Source organism: Bacillus rossius, chromosome 2, assembly GCF_032445375.1.
Source record: "Bacillus rossius redtenbacheri isolate Brsri chromosome 2, Brsri_v3, whole genome shotgun sequence".
NCBI classification, from domain to species: Eukaryota; Metazoa; Arthropoda; class Insecta; order Phasmatodea; family Bacillidae; genus Bacillus; species Bacillus rossius.
In genome coordinates this window covers 15,066,585-15,092,417 of record NC_086331.1, presented here as the reverse complement: position 1 = coordinate 15,092,417, position 25,833 = coordinate 15,066,585, and the positions used below count along the sequence as shown (strand labels likewise).

The window sequence follows — 25,833 nt, the reverse complement described above, 5'->3', positions numbered from 1 at the left end:
GTTTTTATTGTTTCAATACTCTTGATTCACACCTGGAAACATAGGTGTTTTGCAACCACGAAGATGCACACCTTCTATTATGAACTTGCTATACTTTTGCCTTTCCTGTGCAAGTTTAACGTTAAGACATTATGTATCTAACGATTTAATAATATACTATTATCAAAATAACATGAAAAATAGGTTAAACTGTTTTTAAAATAGCTCTGCTACATTCCTAGTTATTTTCGCTAATACGACATAAGAAACAATTTAACACATTTTACCATATCATTTATGTTGCTAACCTAAACTAATTAATCATTAACACTATAGTTTTAATGTAGTTATCCTAACTTAATTAACCATTAACTTTGTATTACCGTTTTTCAAGTATAACTACCCTAAACTAGCATCTCCATAACAGTCATTACTGAATAACTCCTTTTCTTAATGCAACGAGCCTTTACAAAATGATTAAAAAACATTTAAGATGATGAAAAACTGAAAAACTGATCTTTGTATATTTTTTTGTAGAAATATCACTCTGCTTCAGCTTCAGGATAAGGTACCATAAATATTAGTTTAATAAAAATATAATATTGAACTACACAGCAAAAGAAATTTTAACATTAAATAAGAAACATTTATGTTTAGAAATTTCACAATAAGTTTGAACGAATCAAATAGTATAGGCTACGTAGGAAGGAATTTTAAATGCTTTAAATCCCTTTTGTTATTTCAACCTCCAACAGTAATATTTCGTCTCAAAAATTGTTCAGACAAATATTTCAATAGTGCTTGAGTACTTTCGCCCCCTTTGCGGTAATAATTGTTTGTGTCAAAATTTATATACAACAAAAGTTCAATATAATATAAAAAAAAATTTAAAAAAAATAAGAATGGATTTGATAGTATACAGAGCACAGAAGTAATATTACTTTCATTCCGAAATTTTTTTCTTCTATTCCTTGCAGTAATGGTTCGTCTTATCAAAAATTGTTTCAAAAGAAAGTTTTAATTAGTATTTGAAGATTTACAATAAATTATAACAGATTTAATACTGAAGGAAATTATGAATTTATTTCTCCTTTAACCCTTGCTTTTTCCACCCCTTGCTGTTATCATTGGTCATATTTAAAATATATTACGATAATGATTTGGTATTGCTCTAACGAGATGTAAAAACTTCATACAGATGAGATATTGGTTTTTTAAGGGAGTTTGTAAACATGTTACTGTCCATTGAATCAAATGTGTAATGTTATAAAATTTCAGACATTTATTCTAAAAGTATGAAACCTACAATTAATTTTTGATATTTTACTTTCTGCGGGTCACTTGTAAACAAATAACTAAGTTGTTTTATTATTAAAAAATATTATATTTAGGCTTAACGAGATTGAATTTGAAACTCCAGTTACATAACATTAAAAGGATACGAGTGAATTGGGTTTTGCTTTAATGTAAGGCTAACAGGCACGTAGTTAATTTCCTATAAAGTGTTCGTTTATTCATCAATAAAATTAGACATTCATTTCCTCATATAATAGTTTAATTTTTCTTGTTCAAGTTACTTGTGATCCTGTAATTGAATCTTATTAGAAGCAAAACATGTCACAATGCCTTTCGCGTATAAAATAACCAAACCAATGGACTTAGCTATATATTTAAATATATTATAACAATTATATAAACAAAAATATTATTAATACAATTTTTCTTAAAGTTATATTTGTAATCAATAACCTGTAACAAAAAAATTAGTTAGGCATATGACAAGATTTGAACTATAGATACCATTTCAATGTATCATATTTATCCGAATTCTATCACTCTAGCCATTACACTAGCGAAGTTCTAAGCAACTTGAGAGGGAGATTATCAGTTATTCCTGTAAATGCCACAGTTTTTTAAAATATTTTTCAATGGATTCTGGGTGTCACGAAAATAGATTTCATTTTTTGATGGTGATATGAACTTCATCACCCATCATTTAACTAATCATCTTCAACATCAATATTGTACTCGTTCTGTAATCGATATGTAAATAAATGGGTCTGGTTAGCATTTGAAAATGTAACCACCAGTCATAAACAAACATTAAATTCATTTAAAATACATATCAAATTGCTTCAGCACTTCATATAGGATTTATGTAAGCAATTGCTTGAGACATGTCTCCAGTGGTCTTGGCAAAGACGGTCTTATTCGTGTTCTTAAGCAAGGCCTCAGCGACTATGAAACATGCTTATGCGATGGTGTTCTCAAGCAACGACTATGATACATGAGAAGGCCCTCTCAGAAATAAGAACTATGGGACTATCATAAGATGGTCTTCATCAAGACGGTTTGTTTGCGATCTCTTGAGACAATCTCAAGCAACGTCCATGGCACCCAAATATTTAAATAAGAATGCATATACGAATTTCTTGACGAAGGAATTGCCCAAGACATAAATATGAATACCACACAAAGAGTCTTATAGTCCGCATCTACAAACAGCCATAAGCCGCTGAGGTCACGAACCTGACAATAAGGATGCCATGGTCGCCATTTTGAATTGTTACGTAACCGATTAAATGTTTGTTATGGCCGCCATCTTGAAAATTCGTAAATATTAAGCTAGAAATTTGGGGAAAATTTTAAAAATTATATAACAAATTAGATAATAAATATTTTAATAGAAATGCAATTTAAATCAGATTGAGCCAAATGTAGATGGAGCAGTTGGAGCTCCTAGAGCATTTAGAGGAATTGGAGAATTTGGTGCATTTGAAGCATTGGAGCTCTTGGAGCATTGGAGCTCTGAAGCCCTTGGAACAGTTGGAGCTGTTGGAGAATTTGGAGCAATTGGAGCATTGGAGCACTTGGAGCTTTAGAGTACTAGCTGTTGGAGCACTTTTTGCAATTAGAGCATTGGAGCTCTTGGAGCAATTGGAGCATTGGAACACTTGGAACTTTGGAGCAGTTGGAGCACTTACAGCATTTGGAGCACTTGGAGAAACTGTAGCAGTTGGAGCTAATGGAGCAATTGGAGCATTTGGAGCTTTGGAGCATTTGGAGCTGTTGGCCAACTGGAGCAATTGGAGGATTGGAGCTTTTGGAACAATTGAGCTTCGGAGCTGTTGGAGCAATTGAAGCATTAATGCATTGACTTTTGGAGCCAGTGACTGTTGGAGTCAAATACAGTTGGAGCCAATTAATTTTTGGAGCAAAATACAGTTGGAGCTAAAGACTCTTGGAGCCAAAGACAGTTGGAGCTAACGACTGTTGGAACCAAATACAGTTGGAGCTAAAGACTGTTTGAGCCAAAGACAGTTGTAGGCAAATATATTTTTACTTTTCTTGACGATATCAAGTACCTAGAACATTATAAATCAGCTTACTGATGAATTTTCAACGTACGGGCCTTTAAATATAACTTGTTGCTGGACTGCTTGTATGGTAAATCGTATTCGTTCGAGGACCAATTGAAGAAGTGCGCATTCAAGACAGTGAATATGCCAATTTACAATTCCGACGATGTGAGGTAGTCTGTTAAACTCAGTATCGAGAAACTCTGTCGGGAAGAAAAGGACTATGTACGAACAGAATTTGGCTGGTCACTGTCTTCGTTCAACCGTTTGTAGCTGAGAATTAGCCAGTTCAAGTCAATGCAGAACTAAATGTTTATTAGATTCCTAACTTTAGCAAGTGTTCCTGCAATAGTGGAGGATTTTTGTAATAAATTATATATGTAAAAAAGTGTTGTTTTATTTCATTCTTATGTTATTTTTAATTACATAAATGTTTATTTTTGCATTGACCATGTGTCGAACCGAGGAAATTTGTTGATCGAATAAATTGGTATATTAATGAGTGATTTCTTATGATGAATTTTGGAATTTTTTCTGATTTTATATCATAATAATTTCAAATTTCCAAGACGGTGTCAATATATGTCATCCTTGGCGTATTGTAGGCTGGTTTTAGGACATTCCACCAAATATATATAAATTAATAATTTTTTCTAATATCAACTTTTTTATTATCGGTCTAGTATCGAACCAAGGACAGGAACCGATTAAATAAATAATTACATTAATTGCAAATTTTTCAAATAAATTTTGGAATTTTTCCCGAATTTATACCTAAATAATTACGAATTTCCAAGATGGTGGCCGAGACGGCTGACAAGATGGCTAGCGCTCTGGCAATAAATAATTACTGCACTCTAGGAGGTAAAAATTAAACTAATATGGTGGTAGTGCTCTCTAGCATGTGAAAACAAAATGGCGGCCTCCAGTAGACGAAAACAAAATGGTGGCCTCCAGTAGATGAGAACAATATGGTGGATGTGACATCATACTAGGCAGCGATATATATACCTTGGAATTTGTGGTGGGACGTCAGTCTGTCGGTGGCTTCCGTGTAGGATGGATATTTCGCCAGTTTTGCGTAATTTGACCTCGTTCGGTTCGAACCGAGGACTCCATGATGTAAGTGAGTTTTTAAAATAATAACTAATAATAACTAATTGTGCAACGATAACATCACACACATCAAAGATGGCGGTTGTAACGAAACATGCGGCATTTATAGAATCCAAGATGGTGACCGTAACGAAGTGTGCAAATATATCTTTATTCAAGATGGCGTAATTTTTATCAAAATTTTTTTATTAAAATTTTTATAAATTTTTTAACGTTTTTCCGAATTTCTAGCATAAAAATTACGGATTTTCAAGATGGTGGTCGTAACGATAATTGCAGCGGTTACCTCATAATTCAAGATGGCGGGAGTGATGTAAGTAATTTTTATTAATTTGTTGATTATTTATTAAGAATTTTTTAGTTTTTTATTAATAAATTACATGTTTACTCTCGCGGGAATCGAACCGAAAACCGTATTTGATTAAGTAACTAAACAATTGAAATAAGCTTTTTTCATATTTTTTAGAATTTTTTCGGAATTTTATGGTAAAAAAATTAATGAATTTGAATTTTATGGTCAAGGTCAAGGTCTTACAAGATGGCTGCCAGAGGCTTATTGAAGGCTTGTAGATGCAGACATTAAGCATCTTTGTGGAATTTTAGTTCTTTTTAAGGCAAAATTGTTTTGAGGTTTTTTGAATTCCGTATTTTTGAATTTTTAAGGTATAAAACGGAATATTTTTCCTCAAAATGGGAATTTTTCCCTTGAAACAGGGACTTTGCTAGGAATTTTGAGAAATTTTTGAGTAATTGTTGAGGTATTTTATGTCCAAGATGGCCGCCGTGACGTCAGAATCCAATATGGCGTCGACAATCCTCAATCCTCAGCCAGAAGTCAGTCCCCGAAAATACATTCATATACTACTATAAGCCTCTTTACGATTTCAAAGGGACGTGCTGCGATTGGGTGGAAAGCGATCACTCGAATCGTTGGTGAAGATGACCGAGAACTGACGGACCAAGTTGAGATGACCACCGTGATAGCCTCATATTTCCATCAATTATACTCACAGCATTAAATCGATATTGCTCTCCTTCAACAAATACTTCAAGGTTGCGACAAGACACTGACACTAGACATAGCAAGTCAACTCAGTGAACCAGTGACTACTGAAGAAATCGAATAAGTGATTCGTAGAGACCTGCAAAATTCGCGGATTCATTGACCTCTAGGATAGACTCCACAGTCATTTAAATACTCGCGGAAATGACACCTGTTCATTGGCTACTGACGCGTGAGACGTCTCAACTAGGCTGTCCGTAATTCGTCACTATCTTGGTTTAGTGTTTCCCATTGGCTCACAGTTCCCCGGATAAAATGTGGGCCTATCGCGAAATGAATCCGCGAATTTTGCATGTCTCTAGTGATTCGGAAACTACCAGGTCGGCGATCTCCCAGCATTGATGGTATCTGCTATGAATTCTATAAACAATTCTGGAATGTGATAAAATAATTTGTATTATTAGTTAATAAGAGATATTGTGAGGCGTCAAGAGCTGTGTTCCTACGAGGGAATGATTGTTCCGGTACCCACGGTCAGATTGTCGGAATAGCCCACAGATTATCGCCCGATAACTAGGGACTGGAAAAATTCGCTGTTTCAGTGACCTTTAGGATAGACTCCACGATTCCCTACATACTGGGGCAAATGCCACATGCTCATTGGTTACTGACTTGTGAGGCCTGTCAACTGGGATACTTCCGAATGTATACTTCTTTGGTTGGTGGTTTTTCATTGGCTCAAAGTCCTTCAGATAAACTGTGAGCCAATCATAGAATCAATATGAAGATACATTATTTTTTGGATTCTAGCATGGCTTGAAATGATTCCGCGAATTTTTCCGAATTCATTTCGCGATAGGCTAATATACAAATAGTTATACCTCAGTGCTGCCTCTGGTATTGGCTCACAACTCACCTGGATGACTCTGGGCCAATGAGAAACACTCAACCAAAGCTGTATCGACTCACAGGCTGCTACGTTGGGACGTCTCACAAGACAGCAGCCAATGAGTGGGTGACATTCGACCGAGTGTACGTAGAACTATGGAGTTAATCCTGCAGGTAATTGAACCCGCGAATTTTTCCGGTCCCTATTGATTGCCAAAGTTGATAGGATGAAATGGTCTTCTTTAGTATTGCTATGAATAAAGATTCATATATAAATCAAACATTAATTTACCTACTTTGACCACGTGGACCACCGATATGTACTTCAGGTGATGTCACATCTTCATTTTCCGGAAAAAAAATATGCGAGGGTAATTCTAAAAGTAATGTGCATTTGTTTCTCTAGATTATTTTATTTAAGATAGTAAAAGAAAACTTTTTTAAACCACATACGATACCTTAGCTATTTTTCTATGTAGTCACCATAAAAATTTAAACATTTGTCATAGCATATCACCAGCTTTTCTATGTCTTCTGCATACTCAGTGACCAACAATAAAGATTTCATAAAGAACTGTTCTTGAAATTTCAGGAAATATCAAAATTAATCCATGTATAGTGAAATGTTTATCCTGTTGAATTTTTTTCCTGAATCCTTGATTTGAGTTCGTCAGTCACAACTGAAGGCAGTATCATCATGAATATTACTTCGCCTGCCATTAAACATGACGAACCATTTTCGAACTAAAGCTTCAATCATCATATTACCATAAAGATAGGTTATCTGTCTGGAAATTTCAACAGGGTGGACTTTTTTTTCGTAATCTAAAAGCACATAACACTACGAACCTTACACTTGTTGGGATATTAAATTTTTTTCACACATTTCAAAGACACGCTAAAAACAGAATACGAACTTGAAGCTCGCTTTTAGCGTCAGACTGGCGCAAAAGAATGGACAGGTCCGGGACAGGGGGAGGGGAGGGGGTGGGATAAATGCGCAGCTCATGACATAAAATCGTAATTCACTTTTAGAATGACCCTCGTACTTTCCTGGGTGAGGAAAGTTATCACAGATTTGACCTCGAAGATGGCTTCTTGTCACCTCTTATAGTTGATTAAAGTTCCGTGCGTCAGAGATGACCTATGTTGATGGTTTTATTCGCGATGGAGCCATTTTTTCGGATGACCGATGACATATCTTATCTAATCAGGGATGAGAAAGAGCTGAACAATGTTAATATTTTAATTGGAAAGGTTAGGTAGGGCTTCTAACCTTCAAGTCAATTCAGAAAAAGACTGCAATTCTCGATCTTAAATCAATGGAGATTACTGAAAATATAACGGTACCTTACCGACGTGTAGTAAAGCTCAAGAATTTAGCAGTATACTTTATAGCAAACACAGCTGATATGATACAAACCAACTGGGATGCTGTCATTGGAAAAATCCGCGAAAGAATGTTACAGGTGGTTTCTCGTGATGTGACACTTTTTTAACAGGCAACATTGATCAACACTTTTCATCTGTTAAAAATGTGGTATACCACACATATTTACTCCTTACCTATGTGGTATACCATACATTTTTACTCCTTACCTAAGAGGACTATGGCACAACTGCCACAATATATGCGCCGGATGTTTAAAGTGACATGAAACCAGTTATTTCTTCCAGTGCGAAAATGTGGTATTGGATAAGTAGACCACAACTCAAAATGTATGGCAGTTTTTTCAGGAAAGTATGATTGAACTGATTTTTACCCAACGAGAACCAAACAAGACTCTTTAACGGATAACATATTTAAATATATGCAGAGGTGACAGCATTTATGAAGGCGCAAGGACCCCTTGGTAGAAACAGTAGCCTCGCTGTAAGTTGTAACAGTTGTCACATCTAAGCTCCTGTATCAAAGTATTATTATTCATAACCAGGGGTGCCGGCTGTAGAAACCCGAGGTCCTCACATTCACTGGGCTCGCGTACGGACAGCTCTTTCCGATAGTCACATCCACTTGAAGATTTTGGCGGGAGCTTTTTTTTTATACAATGACCTCATACCAACTGCATATCTTCGCCACAAAATTCATGTGACACCAGACCATTTATGTCCTTTATGTGGGAATCCGAACACTGCCTATCATCGTTTCAAAATTTGTTTGTATGCCACAACGATCTGGACATTGACAATTGGCAGGGTGTGCATGTATAGACTGGCTGAAGAAGACATCAATAATGCGTGTTCTAAATGTGAAATATATGCCTTTCCACCAACAGGACGACGTGCAGCATTATGGTATGTGTTACATGCTGTAGCATTCTTTATGGACAACAGAGATTCTGTGAATGTTGTGGATTTTCAAAATGTTTTCTTCGCGGACAGGTGGTACATGGCTTGAAGAGGTACCTTATGGTGTTGGTTCGGCCATATTTGTTCTCAATCTGATGTAAATATGTAAGGTTTCAACACGAGAGACAAATTTTCAGTGACATTATATAAAAAATTGTTCCAAATAGAAAAAAATTGTATATAAGAAAGTGTTATAAAGTATATACCGACCCAACTGCTTGTTTGCTGTCTAATATTACATTTACAAAGATGTTATTGTGCTAAACACCTTTATAATTTTTTTTATCGCGAACAGTTCATGTAGTTCTTTGCACTTCTATTGTATCATGTATTTTGTTTATGTTGTATACATAAACATGTATGTTGACATCAATAAAATAGAAAACATGGCAAAAAAAGAGGTTAGGACACTAGATTGTAAGACAGGAGGTTGTGGGATCGGTGCTCGGCTATCCATTCAAATTATTTGAAAGGTTTACGTATAAGGCGATAAAATTAAAAATCGCTCTATAGTACACGTTACTTATTAACAGCAATAATCTACAAAATTATTAAATATTTTGGAAATGTTAACAATTTTGTGTAAATTTGCAAAATTATACAGTAAAAATAATTTACAGTTGTAATGTTACACTTACGTGTATATGTTAATTTATAAACCATAGAGTAAAAATACACCAAAAGCTATGATATGTTTACCAAATAATTGCAATGATCTTTTAACACATTTAATATATTTTTTATTGATCACTAGAGTAAAAATAACGAACAATTTACTGTCTGTGTGAATGTACACTAACATCGATGGAGTATCTGTTACGAAATACATTTGTAGAATTAAACATTTTTGAAGTGAAACTTCTTTGGGCGCATTGGGATTAAAATTTCAAGGCCGAATTTGAATGCAACGTTGTGGTGAAACATCGATTTTTTTTCTAACCTAACTAAAAACTAAGTGCATTTGGGAGGGATTCCAATTACGGAGGAGACTATGTGTGTCTCAGGCCGAAGCCTATACGCTCCACTCATGCTGGGTTTAAACCATGCTGGAGAGGTAGCATGCATCATGTGCTAGGAGGGGATTGGCCAGACATGGCCACGATAAGTTGGGCCCAGGTAAAACCTGCATAGACACAGGGAAAACCCTGGGCACTTACATGCGAGATGCAAAATTTCATGCATTAAATACAAGCAAATTGGTTACGGGAAACAAAAGGTTGGATCTGGAAGAAGAGTTGGACAGAGTAGAAAGAGTCCACCATGCGGGGGTTGGGCGCTTGGACTTTATGTCCGCATTGGGTTTAGAAGACGCTGGATTTTTTCGGGGGCGACTTAGTGCCGTTTCCTGCCAGGCTGCCAGGCAGCTTAAACTAAATTAAAAGGTTTTAGTGGTCGCATATAAATTAATTTATATCAATAAACATTAATTAAAATTTTCAAAATGTTTTTGTTTGGTTGCATTAATAAATCGCGAGATACGAGTATTTAATTAATATGTTTGTCACGAATTGGTTCGTTGGGCTACACTCAGGAGTGGATAGAGCTTCAGGTTGACCGAGGTCGGTTAGAGAAATTATCCAGTCCTTCATCGCGAGGCCCTAGCCTCAACTTCCACGCATTCGTCGGCTACGGTATTGGGTGAGCTGTGGGATACGTGGTATGATTGAAGGGGGGATGGTGGTGTGAGAGGAACCTTAAAAATAAAATAAATTAAATGTAACTTTAGTTACATGAACTGCCAGCGTACATGTGTGTAGTGCACTGGTATTTTGTAGTACAATTGTAATACAATTGGACGCACACTGCCCTTTCCTGTGCTAAATCACAGGGAAGATTTATTTCCGCCAGTGCGTAACGATTCGTCTGGGAACTGGCACGAGCTCCGCGCATGCGCGCACGCCTGGGGCTGCCAGGCGACTGAGCTCCGCTCGGCCAGCGCAACTATTTTTCCTAGAGTGGGGTCGCGCGCAGCTCGCTGCGATTGGCCGGCAGACTGCCCAACCAATCACGCGGCACTACGGCGGGTAGTGAGCCAGAAGGGATTTCGGGCGCTTGTATCTCTGTCCCACGTCTGGGCCGTAATTCCCTAGAGAGGAAACATGTGGATTTAAGCTATTTACACGTTTATCGTAAAAAGCTTGTGTTGTTCGGACATAGAAGTCTTGCAACGTTTCTGTTGTGAAACAATTTCTGTCGCTAAACGGTTGCGGACGGTGCAGAGAACTCAGCGGGCCGCGGGCTCCACGTGGCGGCGTGCGGCTCGGGTTGAACCCCGCCATGCTGCAGGGATAGGCGGGTCGCGGCGGTAGGCACAGCCTGCGCCTGACGCCACCCCGACTTGCTGGCATCTAGTAAGGCAGTATTTGGGCAGAGTCCAACACAACGGGGTTTGAAGTTAGTGCACCGCGCCTCTGGCCCTTGCTTCGCAAGAAAATGGCGTTGTTTAAGTACGTCTTATTTAAATTACCGGTACTTGTGTAGATCGGTATTGTTAAACAGTGTTATATGAGAATTGTTATAGCTGTGTAACTAAATATTTTTGCTGGTATAATGTTTTTACGTTTTAGTTAGACAGATTAATTATTCATCACGTATTATAATTATTTTATTAACTATATCACACACTGTATTATAACTAAGAGCCCAGAGCTTGTAAATATGTTGAGTCCAACTAAGAATAAACTAGCTTAAAAAAGGTTCAAACCAATCCCGTGCGTATAATATTAATTGTTTTTATTTTCACTTTGTGGCAATATGGTATAATTAGAGACCTGCAAAATTCGCGGATTCATTCGGTGATAGGCTAGAATTCAAACACATATACCTCTTAGATAATTTTGCTATTGGCTTACTGTTCACCTGGACGAATCTCAACCAGTTATAAACCCTCAACCAAAGAAGGATCGAATCACAGACAAACCAGCTGAGACGACTTACAAGTCGGCAGCCAATGAACTTGCGTTATTTGCCCGAGTGTACAGGGGTATGTGCAGTCCATCCTGAAGGCCATCAAAGCCGCGAATTTTGCAGGTCTCTAGGTATAATGTAAAGAATTGCTGTGAGGTAGGTTCGTGCCGTTTAGTTTTCGCGTCGTGGAGCGGCGCACATGTCATTGTTCATTCATTCGACGGCAGAACATTATCAATGCCTATAAATACATTGCGGTATGTCTATGTAGCCTATTGGCAAATGCTGTTGCACTATAACTCAATGATAAGTTGACATCTGCAGAACGACAAAATTAGTCTAGAAAAGTGCTCGATGACATCTAATCTATACATAATATAAAATTAAATTAAAAACTAATTTATTATAATCAATCCTAGCTTTCATATTTACTAAAACCAATTCTTTATGGTTTGAGTCAACAGTGAGTAATATTTTTTTTTTCAGTTAATCAATATTGATTGATAAATAATTATTCATATCCTGACATGTTATTATGATGTGAGTAATAATTTTGTTAATTCATGTTTATTTGTTTATTTCTACTAGAAACAAATTCATAATAATTAATTACAAAAAAGTAAGGATTCTTAAATAGTTGAAAAAGAAATGAAAGCCAAAATTCTCGGGCTGTGTTATCTTGTTATTAAATTGTATAAATGGTTTTGCTGAGTAATACTAAGTAATATTATAAATGTGGTTGAGAATAAAATTTGTAGAATTTGAGTTATTTTTTAAAATGTGTATAAATTGTAGTTAGAATTGTTTTCGTGCTGTAGTTGGGGTCCTGAAAATATAAATATAACATTTAATGGTGTGATTATTTCAACATTGAGTAATATTTATTTTTAATTATTAATCATTGATTGGTAAATATTTATGATATCATGAGCAGTTATTTTGAAATGAGTAATAATTTTGTTAGTTCATGCTTATTTAGAAAAATTGTCTTCTTTCTCCTTTTCTCCCGCTGTCGTTTTACACCTTACGATATACTTATGAGTCGTTGTTTGAATTGTCAAAGAAGTTCCACATCTATCACAAGTACTGAGTTACATGCGCACTTTTTTATGACATTAAATACCGACTGCTCAGACACTGATTTGGAAACGCCGTAGCTACACTGTGGATTTCTGAGCGGTAGGTTCTGAATTGGACAGTATAAGTTTCAAACGGAAACCTTCCAAGTGCTTTCCTAATCTTAGTTGTGGGGTTTCTTAAACATTAGGCTGGTCTGTTACTAGTTAGTCGTATATAAATGTTCCTCGGACGGCTTGTTTCGGAGCGAGGTGTTGGTACCGATCGCCATCTTGGATTGTGACGTCACGGTGACGATCTTGGATGACCTTGGCCTTGAACTCGACCTTTCAAATTTGTCTAAATTCGCTCAAACTAACTCAATATTGGCCAAAAATGACCCAAAACTAGCCAAATTTACCCATATTATCCAGATTATAGAAAAAAGAATTGCCAACAAAAATTTAAAAAAATATTAAAATTAAAAAAATTTATTTCCGAGGGAAAAGTTCCCATTTTATTTCCCAAACATTGTCTCAGGCTTAAATTTCCCCAAAGAGTCATAAATTCCCCATTTACCAACCCCCATGAAGCCTCTGAAAATGACATTCGACCTTGACTTTGATCCTGGATGACGTTGACCCCAGCCACCATTTTGAATGACCTTGACCCCGACTGTTATTTTGTTTACTAGATCTTTCCGTTATGACGTCAATGGTAACATTTTTATTTTATAACTTTCCGTAATTTTGAAATATGTCATTTCCGTCATAATTAAAGATATGTAGTTATTATCATAAATCGGAAAAAAATTAAAAAAAGTATAATTTTAATAAAAAAAAGCACTTAAATCAAACGCCTTGGAGTTCTCTGTTAGAACACCGTGAGGGGAGAAAAGATGATGGATCTTTCATCCACGGAGGCTACCAGCACACTGACCCCACAACACTTAGGCCAAGGAATATATATTATGCCAACCAGTATGTTTTATTTTTTACTCGCTAGAGTGCAGTAGTGTAAATCACCATATCTTCAGCTGTCATAGCATCCGTCATCTTGTCGGCCATTTTGGCCGCCATATTTAAAATGTGTAGTTATCAACCAAATATTCGGGAAAACTTTCAAAAATTATTAATAACATTACGTATGGATAAATTGATTAATTTAATCTATTCATGTCGTCGATTCGAATCTTAGTCGGCGGGATAAAAAGTATTTTTTTTCTTAAAAATTCATGTTTAATAAAATGATGAAATATTGCCAAAGATGCTTAAATTCTCCATCTACCAGCTTGTAGTAAGCCACTGAGGTAATATTTTCCACCATCTTAAAAATCTGCTATTAACGGAATAATCGAAAAATCACAAAAAAAAAAGAAAGAAAACAAAAACTAACCTTTAATATATTTGTAAATGTTATCGTTTCCGTCCGTGGTTCAATATTTTGTCACTGCTAAGAGTAATTTATGTTTAAAGTTATTATTCAAATTATTTCATTGCATTACCTTCTGACGAGTTTATTAATCTTCATTACTATGACCAAGGTAAACTGTCCGACTGTATAAATATGTTAGACAATATCACTTTACATAACAGTACGGCATATTAGATACAACTATTGATTACTAGAGTGCCGCCTACAAGCATATAGACCAAATGTCTCCCAACTATGAGGTCTTCTTTGTCAATACTAAGTATGCAATACGTCCAAGTAAAAACCAATTACAAACATATATAACGAGTATCTTCTAACCACGAGTCCCTCTTTTCCAATACTTTTCATATATTTCATAAGAGTCATGTCCAATTTCAGGGGCGTAGGACAAGCTTATATAAACTACAATGCCTTCTTTTTCGATACTTATGATACCTTTCGAACAAGTATGAAATTTTTCAATCACACAAGACAAGAGACTCAGAAATTCCAGACCCACAGTATGCATACAACCTATTACACGCATATAGACCAACTAACTAAGCATGTTTTACTCTTACTATAGGATCAAGCGTCCCTGAAAAAATTTTTTAGGCTTACCAAAAATACATGAGTTTCTGAACCATTAAATCTTCAGTCCTGATTACAGACTTGACTACGCACATTCGTCATTTAGCACCCACATTAGGGCACAGATTCGTTGATTAGGACACAAATTTGAATGAACATTAAACTTAATGGACGCACATATGGACGTAAATTTCTTAAGTACTTAGCGTGCATCTTGCCTGGCTTGGCCTATTATCCCAGCTTCCATCCGGCCTGCCTAGATTAATTAAGTGCTCGGCCTGCATCCTGCCTGTCTCGACATACACTCGGCTTGAATTGGGCCCGGCTTGGACCACATGCCTCGCTTGCCCCATGCCTCACTTGGGCCACATGCCTTGCTTGCCCCATGCCTCACTTGGGCCACATACCTTGCTTGCCCCATGCCTCACTTGGACCACATGCCTTGCTTGCCCCATGCCTCACTTGGGCCACGTGACCGACCTGCATCTAACCTAGCTTGCCTTGTACCTTACTTGCCGCATGCACTGCCAATCTCATGCCTTACTCGCCTCATGCCCTGCCAACCTCATGCCTTACTTGCCTCATGTCCTGCCAACATCATGCCTTACTTGTCTCATGCCCTGCCAACCTCATGTCTTGCTTGCCTCATGCCCTGCCAACCTCATGTCTTACTTGCCTCATACCCTGCCAACCTCATGCCTTACTTGCCTCATACCCTGCCAAACTCATGCCTTACTTGCCTCATACCCTGCCAAACTCATGCCTTACTTGCCTCATGCCCTGCCAACCTCATGCCTTACTTGCCTCATGCCCTGCCAACCTCGTGCCTTACTTGCCTCATGCCCTGCCAACCTCATGCCTTACTTGCCTCATGCGGCGACAATCGACAGTAAGAAACAAATCAACAATTTTCTTATTAGACATCGCATAATTTTTATTTACTTGTAAACCATAGCTAGAAAAATAAAGACCTTTTCATGCAATTTAAATTATATTCTTCATATTTTAACACATACTGTGTATTCTACGTATGGGTGGGTTATTTGCAAAGTGGTTTAAGTCCAAAATGAAATTTTCACAGGAGAGACAATGTAAAGTTCGTATCTAGTTATAAATACAAGGGAACGGTGCATTCTTTTGTAACATAAAGTGATGCAAACCTTAAAGAACTAAAACACCAAGCAAATGCAGGAGCTCACTGTCTAGTATTTAATAACGGTGTTTGTCCATTTCAACTTGAGGTTGCTTGGCTTGTAAGTTTTGACCTCGTCGAACACTTTACGGTCAAAATTGTATTAGTAGAGACCGGAAAAATTCGCGGATTCATTTCGCGATAGGCTAAAATACAAATAGTTATACCTCGGTGCTGCCTCTGCTATTGGCTCACAACTCACCTGGATGACTCTGGGGCAATGAGAAACACCCGACCAAATCTTTATCGAATCACAGGCTGCTACTTTGGGACGTCTCACAAGACAGCAGCCAATGAGTGGGTAGCATTTGACCGAGTGTACGCAGAACTACGGAGTTCATCCTGGAGGTCATTGAACCCGCGAATTTTTCCGGTCCTTATGTATTAGCCATCCCAATTGTAGAAGTCTCCTACTGAGAAGTAGATACAGCAGGAGACTGCTGCCCTGAAAATGGCGACTTCAATTTCCACCGAAAATTCGGCGATCATTTCACCTTCGACGCGGCCGGAACCCGCATAGCCGAGACACTTGGTATACATCGTACGCACGTAGTTTTTCCTGCTGCTGCGGCAGAAATGACGGGTGCTCGTGACTGCCACTTGGCCGGCAAGTGACGCATCAAGCTTTGATGATCTAACCGAGTCCAGCGGGCGGGAAGAAAGCATAATTCCCCTCCCTTCATCACCGAGGTCCCGGTGCGGGCAACTCGTTAAGAGCGGCCAGTTTAAAACTCATTGTCGAGTGGAAGAACTCTTTGAGCACATCAGGAGGCGCTCCTCCAACAGTGGTCGCTTCCCCGAACAAGTTTGGACACGTGCCTTCAAGTGGTGACGTCCGGGGCTAAACTTAACTCAGTTCGCGTCTTGGGTCTGGTGGCAGCGGTGGAGGTGGTGTTCGCGTGTGCTCTCGCGCAGTGCTTCGCTGGTGCCGCAGCTGCGCAGGTGATCACAGACGCGTCCCTCTCTTTGAAGTGTTGTTTGCTCAGAGCTACGATCATCTCTAGAGACCCGGAAATTTCGCGAATTCGTCTGGCCTCAGGGTAGAATTCAAAGTCATAGGTGTGTTAAACCGATGTTTGCTTATCCATTGGTTGATTTCTTAGTGAGAACAGTTTTATACTTGTTAATTGGCACTACCTGATTCGCTTACTTCTCTCCTAGCTGGGCATCGTTGGCTCACGGTCGTAGAGGGGCGTGTCCAAATAACTGCTGTCCAATCATGAACACAGTGCGAGAGTGTGAAGGTTTGCATTCTAGCTTGCGACTAAATGAATACGCGAAATTTCCGTATCTCTAATCATCTCGCGGCTCGAATCAACTTGCGTATGCTTGATCAAGCCTGTCTACAGTGCTCATTTTGACAATATCGAGGTCGCTTTCTTTGGCGGGTTACACTTGACTGGATAACCACTTCTTCTCTCAGATAGCGTGTCAAGAGCGCTGTGGTCCAGTCCTTAGGGGCATGCAGATTACACGAAAATATTTCGAGACTAGATGAAAGTTAAAACACTATAGCACCGTCTGTGTTTCGTGATTGGGTGAGTTTCTCCCAGGTACATATGGATTGTAACACCACCAATCACAGTGATTCAGTGCGGAAGTAAACACGTCCTGAGTGGCTCGGTCAAATAAGGCGACGACTTCTCTCGCAGACGGCCGCCAATCACAAGGAAGAAACCATAGGTGCGTTTGTACCTTGTTGCAGTCTAATAAGTGTTCAGATCTTTTCGCGAAAAATGCCTGCCCCTAATTATAAAAATTGTGCTTTAAGCAAATCTATAAATACATTTTATTTGTTTATCGTGTTGCTATAATATTATTTCAAACACATTTTTATATCAGTATCGAATACTGAGTGTTCATTTAATTCATTTTTGTAACATTAAATTTCATAATAGTTCATTCTCTTTTATCAAAAAGAAGTATAACTTATAACGCTTGTACATGAGCACATACGCGTTTTTTATTTTTTTTATTTTCGTGCCACTGTCACACGCTGCAATTGAAATTTTATAACTGTATCTTAGTAATGAATGATTTAAGGATTATCGTCTGTTCGACTTTGAAATCTTTGGATACGATGAGGGGTGATGTGATGAGAATGTATGATGGCGACTTTAGCCACGTTTCTCGCCCGGTTTTTTTTACCCCGCCGGTAATCTGTCCGGGTCTATTTGACGGCAGGCGAATGTTAGGACCTCCACCAACCACAGTGGTCCCTCGCTTTACCTGGTAAGCACGTACTTCATAATTACATCTGGAAAAACCTTTTTCCAACAAATTACATTCGTATTTTCCGGCATAGTGGATTCTGGGTGGCTGTGATTGCTTAAGAAGGTAGTTTCTTCAGCGTTTTCCTCCATGTTTTAAGTAGGAAATTTTTTTCTCGCGAAATAATCTGACTTCTCATTAGTCTGCAATAAGGTATGTCCACGCAATTGATTGTTAGAGACAGAAAAAATTCGCGAATTCATTTCGCGATAGGCTAAAATACAAATAGTTATACTTCAGTGCTGTCTCTGGTATTGGCTCACAACTCACCTGGATGACTCTGGGCCAATGAGAAACACTCAACTAAAGCTGTATCGAATCACAGGCTGCTACGTTGGGACGTCTCACAAGACAGCAGCCAATGAGTGAGTGACATTTGACCGAGTGTACGTAGAACTATGGAGTTCATCCTACAGGTCATTGAACCCGCGAATTTTTCCGGTCCCTATTTTTTTTTCTCTTGTGATTGGTGGACATCTGCAAGAGAAGCCATCGCCCTATTCGGCCGAGCCATTCAGGACGCGTTTGCTTCCGCACTGACTTAATGTGATTGGTGGTGTAACAATTGACATGTAGGTACCTGGAATAAACTCACCCAATCACGGAACACAGACGGTGCTACATTGTTTTGACTTTCAGATAGTCTCGGAATATTTTCACGAAGTATGCATGCCCCTAACTATGGGTGATGATTTGTAAATTGTTTAATCAATTCAATATTTCATGAAAGTGATTTCTGATAGTTTTATTATATTTTAAAATCAACTTATATTTTATTCTTTACATATGAACTGAAAGCCAGAAATAAGGTCGTTTACAGCTTTGAATTAACAGCTTGTATGCAGTATTTGTTGTCAAACCTTTTAGTTATAGAACCTCATTTATAAATCAATTAATTTTTTTTCCAAATTTATGGAATGGTAAATTATTCTGACTAACCAAATAATTTAATATTACGGAACATATAAAATTAAAGAGTTTTACAATAAATGCAATATGCGAACGGTGAATTCAAAACTGTATACTAGACAATTACACGATATTAGTTCATGCTAGAGTTAAAATATTAATTGAACATTAATATCTTAAAATTATTAAATAAACACTCATTGATTTAATAAAACCATTTATTATTGTATATTATAGTATTTTAAATTCAATTTTAGTTAAAAGGGAAAAAAAATTGAAACATATTTTAATAGTTAAAAGTATTACCCCCTTAAGATTCGCAAGGGGAAACGTTCGTATGTTCGGATTTCTCTATTTTCATTGACGTCGGTCCTTTGGTACTTGTTAATGTGAAGGGTAGAGACCTGTAAAATTCGCGGATTCATTTCGCGGTAGAATAGAGTCCAAATACTTTTGACATTATTTTACTTCAGTGTTGGGACACAGTTTATCTGAAGGACTATGGGCCAATGAAAAATCTTTAACAGAAGAATTAGCGAATCACGATCATTCCAGTCAACAGGTGTTACGAGTCGGTAACCAATCAGCAGATGTAATTTGCACGAGTGCATAGAGGATCATGGAGTCTATCCTTTAGGGATTTGAAATCGCGAATTTTACAGGTCTCTAGTGAAGGGTAATCCCACATTTTCATCGTCCATTACTGAACAGCCTGTAAAATGAATGAAATGACGCGAAGTTATGGAAAGGAATTGGTGTATGTTTGAGGGGGGAGGAGGGGTAGAAATTGATGCAAACGCAGAAATAAGGACGAAAGCCATTTGATGTCACCTAAAAAGAACTTAGCTTCATGTCCCCAGCAACCGCCACGAGGAGACGTGATCCGACTGTGGTTGCACATTGCCTTCCGCACTAAGAAGGTGCAGGAACGACGCAAAACCCAGACGTGAACCCAGCCAGAGAATTTAACCAGCCGGGAATGGAACCAGTGACCTTTGGCTCACCAGCCAGAAGCTCCAACAACTGAGCCAACAGGGGGGGTAAACGGTACCGGGGACTTGGGACAGCAACTAGAATTACTGGCGCTAATTAAATCACGTTAGAAACCAACCTTCGGCAAAACATCACTATCACTAAACGCTAAATAATAAAAGTGTTTCTTGACTGGTACATTTTGCCATGTTGGGATCGATCTGAAAAATTTAGTTCCATATCGTTACGTCTATCGAAGTTATCTTTAAAAGATTTGTGCAATGGGAGTGCATGACTTGATGTAAGTTTTTGGACATACGCCATTGCTAATTGATAATTCTTAGCAATGGCGTATGTCCAAAAACTTACATCAAGTCACGTCTATCGAAATTGTACTAATTCATATGATGGTCACATAAAAGAAAAAGAAAAATAGAAGAATTTAAGTAATATGTAACTACGTACTTACAATTTTAACTTTATCTCCGTGACACGTGACTGGGATATGCAGAGTGGGAATACTCAGTAATGCTTTCAAGTTTCGGCACCACATTGTTAATACATAAACATTATTTTTATAACACCAGTTTTAGATGCATTCGTTCTCCATTAAATACATTTTACAGACGAAAAAGACATTCACTCTGAAATGACACTGGACACTATATACGATAAGATTATTAAGGTTTTGCTATAAAAAAATTTCCGTACATGAGTTTTGTGACAATTAGTGTGACTATATATTGTAATATAACATTTATAGACTAAACATATTGATATAATCGTAGTGTGTATGTGATAAATGTTTTAGTGTTATGTAATAAGCATCTTCTGAATGATTTTTATTCTATTTACTATCTCTTAAAGTTAAAAAAAATTAGCAAATAGTATGAATAATTTACTAATGCATGTTCGTGCAAATAACTGGTGTTGATTTAATTCTTCCTTGTTTACCTTTTAGGAGGGCTTTTGTATAAATCAATTTGGCCACAAGGAGTATGCAATGAATGCCAAAGAATTAAAAAATTTAGTAAATAATAAATCCTGCGGCCCTGGCGGAGAGGTCAACAAAGGGAAAAAGTTGTATCCAAAATGCGACACTTCAATATGGCTGCGGTCGTGTAGCCAAGAGGTCGTGCAGCCGCTGGAAGGGAAGTTGTCTGGTAAGTAGAACCTATTTTTTGACGTGACAACGTCTAATAAATCGATGAACGCCAGCTGCACGCACGAAAAAGTGTCCCGTTACGCACATTGTTCCGTTACGCTGTGTCCCGTTATGCACATTGTTCAGTTACGCTGTGTCCCGTTACGCTCATTGTACACTTGCACCGCATCTATATCTCTTCCGCTGGAATTTTTATAAAGTGAAGTGAAAAGTTAATGTGGTTTTCATTGCTTATTACAACAACAATTTCGGCAATAAAGGTTAATTAGTCTTGGATTTTAAAAATCTGATTACTAGTATAATTTCAAGTACTTATTATTTTATTATTAAAATAAAAATGATTCAATTATATTCATAAAGCATTCAATCATTTCATCAATGTTTTGTTATGACGTTGTCACGTTAAACTATCGTCCGTAAACCGACTTTACAGACAACCAATTTTTTTTTATCTGGCTCCACTTTTCGTCGACTGAGAGATCGCTAGAGATACAGTCAATGAACCACTCTTATTAGGGTTAGTGTAGAGAGATCGGCCAAGGCTCATCGCAAGGAACCATCCCAGAATCTGCATGGACTGATGGCAAACTAAAATGCTGTTGCCCGGGCCAGTGTTCCATCCAAGATCCTCCGTATAGTGCAAGTCTATTGACTTATCACCGCGCCACTTCGCTCTGTTAAAAAGTAGAAAGTGTGTGGTTAAATTAATGGAATTTTAACGTCTCTTAGACATCGAAGTCGTTAGAGACGTACGAAGGGTGATACGGTGAGATGGCCGCGATAGAATGAATTTATGGGTAAGAGGAGGATGACTCCGAGAAAACATATGGATCCACGGTATTGTCCACCGCGTTTCCCACTTGCGAAAAAAAATGCTGGTATTGATCCCACCGGTAATCAGTCTAGATATTATCTTTGAAAAATTTGTGCAATGAGAGTGCATGACTTGATGTGAGCTTTTGGACATACGCCATTCCTAAGCACTTAGCGAATTGCTTAGCAATGGCGTATGTCCAAAAGCTTACATCAAGTCAATCAGTCTAGAGTCACCCGGAGAGAGGGTTTGACAGATCACTCAACCACTGTGAACCCTATTAGATTGGCATTTTGGCTGTTCTGTTAGGGAGTACAGGAGGGCCGCTCTGACATCCCAACGAGCCAATCCGTAGGGATTGGAGGGTCTGGTTACAGCCGCATTCTTAAGTGTGTAAGTGTGCAACGCCTAATACTCGGTGCATTTCTTGATTGTTTAACTGCAACTATCTATGTTAGATATTATCTTAAATTTTGTATGTCCTGTTATGTTAAATGTCCGGTTATTGCGTGTACTTTTTAAAGACAGTCCTGTACACTGGAAGTATGTGGTATATTTTCCTTACGTGTGTTGGCCAAATGCGGACGTGCCCACCTGTTGTAATGCTTCCCTTCATGCGGTGCTTACCTGCTCTTGGCAGTAGCAAGGGGGAGGGGGGTGGGAGGTGAATACATACTGGCAGTGACCCATTTGTCATTGGTCTTTGTCTTTGTATGTATGTGTTGTGACCGCCGAACAAGTCCAACTATTGGAGGGCATGTTAAAATTATAAATAACTATAGAAATAGTATTCTGCTTAATACCAAGTGATTTAAAACAAAACCGAAAACACATCATGTTGTGCGGAATCGGGAATTGGTCATTGTTCAAGGAGGAACCCATGTGTGAAAAATAAAAATGGTTTGGGTGTTGTGTCACATCGAAGTTTGAGAACGGTTTGGGTATAGCAACGGGCGTGCGTTCCATATTTCGTTAAGAAACCCAACATAAACATCACGTCGTGCAGTAAATAAAAAAAAGTTCAAATTTGGACAACCTCTTCATTACAGAGCCTACATAGGCGGTGTGGAGATTTATGCACTTGCGGTTGTGTGTTCGGTATTTCATTTGTTGCGAAGATTCATGCGATAAGGTCCATCTCTGAAGTCACATGAGAATATACACGATACTTCTTCAATGAGTCCCACAGATAATAGTGGAGAGTTGAAATATCTGTTGACCATTTTGGTCATGGAACAGAACACCCTCCACCAATCCATCATGTGGATATGTGGTGTCCAGTTGGTGCTGCACATTTGCATCCAAGTGCGCTAGAGCTGACGAGCAGTTATCAGCACCACATCCCATAGGGAACGAAAAACATCTCTCAGAGCTATTAGGACACCAAAAACAATCTGAACATTTTATGACCCACAGCATCCACACCCTGCTTTGCTGGCAATGGGTGTTCTCTTCAAAATGATCAGTTTCCTGTCCAGCATAGTATACTAAGCGTTGTCATACCATATGTCCAATATCCTCTCACTGCACATAATGGACTATCTTTCAGGCCAAGTCCCAAAATGGCTCAGAGGTTCTCTCATTCGGAATGGACCAGGAAGTCTCAAAGTTGGAGATATGACCTTCGAACATCTCTTCGACAGTTCAGCCCTTCTACACAGGTATTTAATACTTCCCCCCCCCCCCATATTTTTATTCGTGGTGCAGTTTGTTTAAGCGTGTGTTGATATTGTTGGAATGGTTTCTGGCTTGTAATACTGGATGAGACATAGATGTGTTTGTTTAGCGTTTTTAGATGTAAGCTTTGTTAAATAACGTTTTCAAGCCACCGATCACCATAGTGGCATTAAGAGGAGCCGACAATAACACAAAAAAACACGTATTTTTACTTTTTATCAATTTTTTTATTGGGCTTTAGGTATTATCAGTAGTCAGTTTATTATTATTTTTTTTTTTGAAAAATCAGGATGTTTAAGTCGAGGTTGCTCTTGTATCAGTCTGTAAGCTAAAAATACTCAGAACAATTTTTTTTTGTAAATAGATAAGTGGGGAAATTTAGGTTTAAATGATGTCATCTGAAGTGTTGTATTTGAACTTTATTTTACAAATAACCACTTCTAGGAATCGTGACCTAAATTAATGAGACATTTTAATGTAATATTGGATAATTCTACTTTCCACAAGTTAATATATAACTGATACAAGTTTCCATATCTCCACCATTTAAATATACTAATTTAAAAATAAGGAATTAGAATGCTGCGATGCAGCAGAGCACAACATGTTTCAGTTAATTATGGTGATGACTTGTAAAACATGAAAATATATTTATGAAACAATTTTTTCAGTTCACTGTTTAATTTTGTAACACACACATATATTAGAAAATTTATGGTTAACTTATCTCAATTAAGGTCTTTTAAAAGGGCTAATCAACTTTTTTATTGTTTGTTTAACCCTTCGTCATGTGCATACAATTTGTTTCATCATTAGTATAAAATATATTTTTAAAATATATTTTTCGATTTAGTTCTTTGTAAATATTTTGTTATATAGATTTTAAAATAATTTTTTGGCTTTAAATGTTTATCATTTATATTATTATTTCTTATTTTTGTTTAAAATTCTGGTATTTATATTTCAAATTGTTCTGCACATTTTCCTGGTGAATATTATTACTAATTTTCCTCCTGGACTGAGCTAATTATCCCCAGACACTTTTCTTATTTTCTTTTCGGTCCCAGTAATATTTATCTGGAAAAAGAAGTGCAGTCAGTGAAAATGTTACTAAAACATTTATGTCGTGTGATTCTTTAAACATATGTCAACAATCTTTTGTTTAAATAAAATTATTTTGTCTCGTCACAATGAAATATTTGCCGGGTTGAAAACTTACAAAATATTAAGTGTTGGTCACAAACATTTTAAAGGATGGAAAACTTTTTAAATTTACACAAATACATTTTATCTTTATATCTTCTAAATATAACCAATAATTCGAATTAATGTAACTGTACAAATTATTTCTACAGACAATTCTTATTTATGTTATGATACTCAGTGATTTTTAATTAATAGCCATTGCCAAAGGATTGGATACGTTTTTTTGTTTTAAATTTCCTACAATGATTTCATATAGGTGCTTTCAAAATTACATCAAGAATAATTTTATTCGAAATTTGTGTGTGTTAGAAGGATTGTACTTGCATGAATAAAAAAGGGTATTATACAATTTACCTGTTCAAGAGAAATTCTGTTAAAACTAAAAATGAAACTAAATTAATGCACGCTTAAGCACAACACGTTCCTGTTGCTGGCCTTAAAACAACCTAAAGTTATTTGTTATGTGTATGTGTGACGTTCCGTTATCATATGTTTGTTGTCTGTGGTGGTTTCCGTCCTTGGAAATATTCTTAGGGACGCAACAGAGATAATTTGTGAATGAGGCATGTTTCGTGAATTGTTACAGTGTCTTTTTTTGTTTAAATTTAAATGTGGACAATTTTTGACCTGATAACGTCTTATAAATCGATGAACGCCGGCTGCACACACGAAAAATTGTCACGTTCCGCCTGAGCCGAGCGTGCAAGAACCGGCCAACCACAGTGCGAGAAAATCTTCTATAATATCAAACAGGTTAAGGTGGGCTTTTAACTAATTGTTCGTGATTATATTTAAACAAATTATTTAAATTAAATTTGCAAAAACTGTAAATAATATTTGAAAATTAAAAAGTATGCAATTTTTCATCAATGTTTTCTTAAGGCGTTATCACGTAAAATTATCGTCCGTAAACCGACTTTACAGACAACCCCACTTTTTAAAAAAAAAATATTTTGTGTCACTATG

General features: G+C 37.3%; 1 protein-coding gene across 5 annotated transcripts in view; it reads left to right on the top strand.

Moving 5' to 3' along the window:
* The window catches only part of LOC134529127 (carotenoid isomerooxygenase), a 226,858-nt gene that overhangs the window by 172,456 nt on the left and 28,569 nt on the right, over positions 1 to 25,833 (top strand). For 4 of the 5 annotated variants that reach the window (XM_063362888.1, XM_063362891.1, XM_063362889.1 and 1 more), the window contains 2 exons: positions 20,967 to 21,168; positions 23,534 to 23,645. In XM_063362888.1, coding sequence (XP_063218958.1) covers positions 20,967 to 21,168; positions 23,534 to 23,645 — 314 coding nt within the window. Of the gene's footprint in view, positions 1 to 16,633; positions 16,796 to 20,966; positions 21,169 to 23,533; positions 23,646 to 25,833 lie in introns of those variants that run through there. The other variant, XM_063362893.1, reaches the window with a different exon arrangement.